General features: G+C 34.0%; 1 protein-coding gene across 2 annotated transcripts in view; it reads left to right on the forward strand.

Annotated features, from left to right (window-relative positions):
• Positions 1–6,431, forward strand: part of TRAPPC3L (trafficking protein particle complex 3 like) — a 50,477-nt gene extending 44,046 nt beyond the window's left edge. For both annotated transcript variants that reach the window (XM_012549304.2, XM_023503183.2), the window contains 2 exons: positions 4,169–4,354; positions 5,858–6,431. In XM_012549304.2, the coding sequence (XP_012404758.1) occupies positions 4,169–4,354; positions 5,858–5,977 (306 nt within the window). In that variant the 3' untranslated portion in view covers positions 5,978–6,431. The remainder of the gene's footprint in view (positions 1–4,168; positions 4,355–5,857) is intronic.
• The last annotated feature ends 1,774 nt before the right edge of the window (positions 6,432–8,205 follow it).

Raw genomic sequence — 8,205 nt, forward strand, 5'->3', positions numbered from 1 at the left:
TATTGGAGTTAAGAAAAGCAGAGTTTAATAATCAGATTTTATGTGTGCAAAACCATCTTGAGTTCAGCTTTTTTGCAAAATGTGCCTAATGTTACTTAAAATGAAATGTTTCAGACTCCAATTTTAGAGAGACAATAGCTATTTGAGCTCAGAATGAAGTTTGTGTACCTTTGAGAATTAACTGAATCAAGAACAAAAGGATCTGATTTCTCACTCCACTGTACAAGTTTTGATTGTTTGGTCAATCTGGGTTTTCACTGGTTAGGATCCGTTTTCCACTGATACAAATCAGAATTCTCTTGGGTCTCCGCACCCTGCATGCTCTTTATTGTGTCTTTCTATATATCTTTCAGAAAAAATTCTTGCTGTATGATAAATCCTCCAGTGCCACTTCTCACATGAAAGTGATCATTGGAAATGTATTCTATATGAACTAACAAATTAAAATGGATAAAAACCCTTAGCAGATGACAATAGATCACAATAAGGAAAAATTCTAAGGTGTATATTAATTATGGCACACTTTATAAGAAGAGCCTTACTTCATATTCTTGGATGACCACTTGTGAATGACTTTGCTATTCTCAGTAGTACAATCATCCATGACTATTCTGAAGAATTTATGATGAAAAATCCTATCCATATCCAGAGAAGGAACTGATTGTATCTAAAGATTGAGGTATATTCATTTCCTCTCTCTCTCTCTGTCTCTGTCTCTCTCTGTGTCTCTGTCTGCTTGTCTCTCTTTCTCCCTTCTCTCTCTTTAACTTAATTTTTCTTTTCTTTTTAAAAATAATAGCTTTTTATTTTCAAAATATATGCAAAGACAGTTTTCAACATCCACCCTTGCAAAATTTTGTGTTCCAATTTTTTTCTCCCTTCCTTCTCATTTCCTCCCTTAGGCAATAACTAATCCAATATAGGTTAAACATTTGCAATTTTATACGTATTTCCACGTTTATCTTGTTGCACAAGAAAAATCAGATCAAAAAGGAAAAAAAAAAAAAACAAGAAAGAAAACACAAAGCAAGCAAACAAAAATGGTGAAAATACTGTTGTGCTCCACAATGAGTCCCCATAGTCCTCTCTCTGGATGCAGATAGCTTTCTCCATATCAAGTCTATTGGAACTGGCCTGAATTACCTCATTGTCGAAAAGCGCCATGTCCATCAGAGTTGATTATTATATAATCTTGTTGTTGCTGTGTACAATGTTCTCTAAATTCTACTCACTTCACTTAGCATCAATTCATGTATTAACTTAATTTTTCTTGAGGGTTTTTATTTTCATTAAGGTGGGAGATCTATATTTCTCTTCCCCTCATTTGACTTTTATGGAAATGTTTTGCATAACTTCACATGAAGTTTCTTAATCATGAAAGTATATAAGGAAAAGAATCCAGAACTCAAAAAATTAAAAAACAAATGTAAAAAATTATTTTGATCATAACTGGGGAAAAATATTAAATAAATAAAAATGAATAAAATGACAAATAAAAAGAGCCTTGCTCTTATAAGGTAAAAACTTGAGTTCAGGTACCCAGCTATAGTATCATAGGAAAAAAGTAAATCTTAGAAACTATCTTTGTTGCTGTTTAGTCATTTTTCAGTTGTGTATGATTCTTCATAACCCCTTTTTGGGATTTTCTTGGCAAAGATATGAGAGTGGTTTGCCATTTCCTTCTCTAACTTATTTAACAGAAGCTAAATTATTTGCCAAGGGTCACATAGCTAGTAAGTATCTGAGGCTGAATTTGAACTCGGGTCTTCCTGACTTTGCACCCAGTGCTCTATCCACAGAATCATCTAACTTCTAGAGACCATGTTGTTCAATTTAATTACTTTATAGATGAGAAAAGTAAGGCTGTGATCTGTCAGCCCTAAGTGTCCAAAATAACATAGATATTAAGAAGCATAGGCAGTATTTAAGACCAAATCATTTGACTTCAAATCCAGCCTATTAACTGATCTACTCTAGGGAAATTCCTTTATATCTCTGTGCTTCAGTTTCATCATTTGTTTTAAAAAAAAGTGTACTATCTACTTTTTAGAGTTGTGCTAAAGACAGTGCTGTGTAAACTTGTAAGCTCTATAGAATTCCTATATATATATATAAATGGAAATAGTTGTTGAATTTCTGTGTGCAGGGCTGGCCCTAAACAACACTTAAAAGGAAAGATTGGTCTTCAGCGTTTCTCTATTGCTCTTTAATCAAGCAGCTGTTCAGAACTTGTACCTAACTAGAGTTTAGTTTCCCTGATTACCCAGTCCCACCATTCTTCCATATATAATCTTCAAGCCTGCTCTCTATAAAAGAGCTTTTCTTTCACCAACTCAAGTTTCATGTGCAACGTCCTAAATCTATTAAGGTGGTGGTGTAGTGAGCCAGTAAATTAATTTATATTTAGATGCTAGTGACTGATAAAGATTTGGTGAATTAGAGTCTTTTAAAAATACAATAAAATAGTGATCTTGGAAACAGAAGGCCTAGGTTCAAGCCAAGCCATCTTGACACAATGATGTGACTCTGGCCAACTCTATTAAATTTCCTGAGCCCTAGTTTGCTTTGCTACAAAATGAATATAATAATATAAGAACCACCAACTTAACAAAGTTATTGTGAGGACTTTTAAACCTTATAAGACCATATCAATATAAGCTTCTATTAGGATTCTAGATTTTGAGCTAGAAGAGATCTTGGAAACCATCTAGTAATCCCCACACTTGCATTAGGAAATTAAGTCTCAGAAAGTTTAAATGCCTTATTTAGAACCACTCCAAGAAAATGGCAGAACTAGGATTCAAACTCAGGTCCTGAATCCAAATCTACAAAATTTTCATCCAATATAATATTTCCATGTGAATAGAAGCTTCCTGGGGATAATGACTTAGACCAAAAAGTAATTATTTATGGTAGGGATTGTCAATATTCTCTCAAGACAGTGAAGAGTATGTTTGGGAGCAGTAGGAATATGAAAGAAGCTTTTAGAATTTCTCAAATCATACTTTGCAGACTCTTCCCTACTCTACTTATACTCAGTGCCAAATATGGTCATCTTCTTTAGGAGGTCCTTTTAATATATATTTTGTTTGAATTTCAAACTATTATATTTCCTTCCTTCCTTCCTTCCTTCCTTCCTTCCTTCCTTCCGGGTTAAATAGCTTGCCCAAGGTCACAAGCTGGTTAGTGTTAAGTGTCTGCAGTCAGATTTGAACTCAGGTTCTCCTGACTCCAGACCACTGCTGTATCCACTGTTGCCCCAAGTTATTATATTTTTAGAAGGAACAGATACTTTTAAGGATTCATCTTTTGGAGACAGCTAGAGGGTGCAGTGGAGTGCTAGCCTTGAAATCAGGAGGAACTGAATTCAAATGTGGCTTCAGATACTTAATACTTATTAGCTGTGTGACCCTGGTTAAGTCACTTAACCCCAATTGTCTTGCAAAAAAAAAATCACCTTTTTTCATATTTAGTTCTATAAAATGCATATGACCTCATTCTTCTCCTCTTTCTCCTGCTCAGTTCTTGGGCATCCAGGGAAGCTGCCCCTTGTGTATTTTTATAAAGAGGTTAAGGTGGCCAACAGAAGAGTATTTCCCAGGATAGGAACACACCCAAAAAATGGTCTTACATCATTTGTATCAATCAATTTGTGCAGAGTTGAAAAGAGTCAACCTCAATCTCTGCTTCAAGGAAAATTCTTTCAGAAAACCATTTGCTTAAATTTTTTTTTAATATATTAAGATTAAGCTATGTATTTAGTCATATGTTTATCATTCACAAAATATGATTCCCATACTTTTAATGTATTCCTAGATTTTTTTTGTGGTCTGGATATAGCATTTTTCATTCTGAAATGCTATTGAATAATTAAAGAGAATTTAAAAATTAGCACATTGAAATAAGCACATTTCATTTTGAAATGCTATTGAATAATTAGAGAGAATTAAAAAATTTGGAAAAATTTAATTCCTTTTCAGAGATCATTCAAAGAATTAATTTTTATCATAAAGCATTTTCTCTAACCCATGAAAAAGTTAAGTTCATTGGTTCCTACTCTAAAGAGTCAATAACATTACTAATAAACCAGTAGAAACCTGAGAAGTAGAATCTAAGACAGTTGTTCTAGCCGAAATGTCAACAACAACTAAATTTCTTCCCTTTTCAGGTTGCTTTCAAGATGTACCTGGGAATCACACCTAGTGTGACACGTAATGAATCAAGTAGAAATGAATTCTCACTAATTCTGGACAAAAATCCTTTGGTGGAGTTTGTAGAGGAGCTTCCAGCTGGACGGTCTTCTCTTTGTTACTGTAATTTGCTGTGTGGAGTCATTAGAGGTGCCCTGGAAATGGTAAAGCACACCATTCATTTTTCTTATTTAGGGATATATTGGTTTATTATACAATAATTATCTATGTGTGCTAATGAGAGGGAGGCACAGAAAGTCATATAAATGATCAAAAAGCATGGACAACCCCAAATTCATTTACTGTCATTCACACAAACATGTTCTTCCATATCCAGAATCTTCCTTGATTGGTCCTAAGATAAATATCTTTGGGATCAGTGAGAAATAACAGGAGGAGGCCAAGAAACTGATGTAACTTATCCCATTTTATATTCCCTTCCCTTTTCTCCTAGTATAATCCTTTTTCTAGCCTTAATTTCTTTTTTTATATCATCACCTAAGCCTCTAACTGCTCTCGACAAAAATACAGTTCTTAAGAGTTACAAGTATCATGTAGGGATGCAAACATTTTAACTTTTAAAAAACATAGTTTTTTTTTTTTCTTTCATTCACATTTTTATGCTTCTCTTGAGTCTTGTATTTGAAGATCAAATTTTCCTTTCAGGTCTGGTCTTCTTATCAGAAATGACTGAAAATCCCCTATATCATTGAATGTCCATCTTTTCCCCTGAAATATAATACTTAATTTTTGCTGGGTAGTTGATTCTTGGTTGTAGTCCAAGCTCCTTTGTCTTCAGGAATATCATATTTCAGATACTACATTCCTTTAATGTGGAAACTTGTAGGTCCTGGATAATCCTGACAGTGGCTCCTCAGTATTCAAATTGTTTCTTTCTGATTGCTTGCAGTATTTTTTCCTTGATCTGATAATTTTGGAATTTAATTATTATATTCCTTGGAGTTTTCACTTTGGGTTCTCTTTCAGGAGATGGCTGGTGGATTCTTTCAATGACTATTTTACGCTCTGGTTCCAGAATATCAGAGCAATTTTCCTTGATAATTTCTTGAAAGATGTTGAGGCTCTTTTTTTTTTTTTTCATCATGGCTTTCAGGTAATTCAATAATTCTCTTCTGGAGCTATTTTCTAAATCAGTTGCTATTCTAATAAGGTATTTTATATTTTCTTCCATTTTCTTCATTTAAAAAAAATTTGTTTGATCCTTGATGTCTCTCATTGAGCCATTCACTTCCATTTGTCCAATTCTAATTTTTAGTAAATTATTTTCTTCAGTTAACTTTTTTTTTTACCTCCTTTTGCATATGGCCAATTGTACTTTTAAAGGAATTATTTAATTCAGTAGATTTTTTCCCATTTCACCAATTCACAGCGCTAAGTTCAATTTTGACTCAGTTTTAGGAATGGATATATTCTAAGACAGAGCCACATTGACACCAGTCATGTTAAGAACTTCTTGACTTCAGAACTTCAGAACCATTCTAGACTTTCCTGTCTCTTCAGACTAAGTAAATAACCAGTTTTCTCACTTGTATTTTCACAGAAGGAAAGACATACTCCTTATTGGGGAAATGAAAACTGAATAAGATGGGTTAGAGGAGGGTTAAAAATAAAATGACTCAAAAATGACCTGGGTCTTTTTCTTCTAGATTCATTTGACTGCTGATGTTACATTCTTACAAGATAGACTTAAAGGCGACAAAGTTACAGAAATAGGAATTACATTCCTGAAGAAGTTGGAAGAGAAAAAATACAGGCGGAAAAAATGAAAAACAATATATGAAAGCCACAGCAAATCATTTTGGGAAGTTGCTAATAGCTAATCATATATAGCCCTGCAGTTTTTATTTTGCTAAAGTCATGCAAGCTTTTAAAAAGCATAATAACTAACTTAGCCAGAAAAAAAAGGAATTGCTTAGTACCAAATATCACAGTATTTTTTTTCCTGTTTATAAACTTACATTTTCTCCTACTCTGCAGAACCACAGATTTTTAAAATAAGTATTTCATTATGTAATACATTGAGCATGAATTTCACAATATTACACAATCCTACCTAGTTGTTCCATAATTGCATGCATGAAGAAAAGGATAAATAGTTAACATATCTCCTTGTATTGAGCCCACAGGATATTACTGGTTTTGTCATTTTTGTATCTCACACTCTTAGCACAGTGCCTGGCACATAGTAAGTGCTTAATAAATGTTTGTTGATTTACTGACTGACACAGTCTACTATTTTGTATTGGTCATCAATCATTATTCATTAAACTAAATGCTGGGGATTTAAATTCAAAGAATTAAACAATGAAACCCATCAGCATGGGAGATATTACACAATTGAGAAGACAAGGAACACGTATATAAATATAAAAAGCCTGGATTAAAAAAAATGAGTTATTACAAAGTAGCTTGGAAAAGAGAGCCTCAGCATTGGGAAAGCAGAAAAGGCTTTCTGCAGAAAGTGTTTGAGTTGCACCTTCAAGAGGAGAGGTACTCTATGAGGAAGAAGGAAGGAGAAGAAGATTCCTGGTCAAAGTTAGAGCACCACTGGTTATTAAGTGTAAAGATACAGAAATGAGAGATGGAGTATCATGTGTAGGAAACAAAGAGAATCAGTGTATCTGGTTCTCTGTGGTAACATTGTCAAAGTTGAAACACTTTTAGGGAGCTGATAAGGGGATTTAATATTTTTCCCTCATATGTTACTCTTCATGTTCCCATCTTGGCAAAGATGCTGGTGCAGTTTACCATTTCCTTCTCTGGCTCATTTTACAGATGAGTAAACTGATACGTATAGGGTTAAGTGACTTAGTCAGCTCACATAGCTAAGAAGTGTTTGAGGCCATATTTGAACTCAGGAAAATGAGTCTTCTAACTCCAGACCTGATATTCTATCCACTGTGTTACCTACCTGTCCCAGAATTATATTCACATAGTAAATAACAAATGTTGGAATTGGAATCTGAATCCAAGTTCCCTGACTCTACTTTCAACATCTTTCCATTGAATTGCATTGCTTTCGTCATAAGAAACAGTCTATGGTAATTTTGGTAATAAATGATATTTAAAAATAATATTCTTAAAATTCTAAAGTACCTGATTTCATTCATTTGTAATGAAAAGGTTTGATTGTGAGATTTGAATGCTAGACTGCTAAGAATGCAAGGGGAAAAATAGTCTGGGATGATTCTTTAAAACATGAAATGAACCGACCAGAAAGTTGAAGATTTTTGAATCATTTACTTTGGGAACACTTTCTTACCTCAAAATTTTCACACCATATTTTGGCTAGAATTTTTAGTATTGTTTTTACCTCTGGAAACCATAGTGGCCAGAACACATCTAAGATAAATTTTTTTTCTTTTTTGAGAAAATTTAAAGAATCTAAAAAAAAAAAAAAAAAGAAATAGATGAAAGCCTATGATGCATTTTTAGAGAATACACACAACCTTCAGTTGTCATTGGGACAGTCTAACTGGCAAGAAGGAGATATTGATTAAAAATTCCCAAAACTTGTGAGGAGTTGGGAATTTAACCATAGAAACAATCAAAAGCTTTTCTTTCTTCCTTCCTTCTTTCCCATTTTTATTTTTAGGAGAGTAGGGGTATGTATGAAGACCAAGTTAGCACCTTGGATACCTTAGAATCAGCCGGAGTCAGGATAAGCAAAAGTCCTTGAATCTTTATTCTTTGTTGAAGTGAGAGGAATGGAATGGACACAAGAATCTCCTCTTTTTTTCTACCACCCAGAGTCACACTCGCTCATCCTACTTCACCCTCTAATCCCTCCTCCAGATCTCTCTATACCCAACAGGTGAAGCCAGCACAGAATAGTGGGGAGGGTTATTTTCCAAGCAAATGCTAATAGAGTATTGTCCAATAAGTAATTAGCCTTAATTGCTCAGCTGTCCAAGTGCATCTGTTCCGTTTCAGCCCATTACATCCTCGCTTTCTTTTCTTTTAGAACACAGGTGGTCACACCATCCCTGACTTC

The sequence above is a fragment of the Sarcophilus harrisii genome, chromosome 4 (genome assembly GCF_902635505.1).
Source record: "Sarcophilus harrisii chromosome 4, mSarHar1.11, whole genome shotgun sequence".
Classification (NCBI taxonomy): domain Eukaryota; kingdom Metazoa; phylum Chordata; class Mammalia; order Dasyuromorphia; family Dasyuridae; genus Sarcophilus; species Sarcophilus harrisii.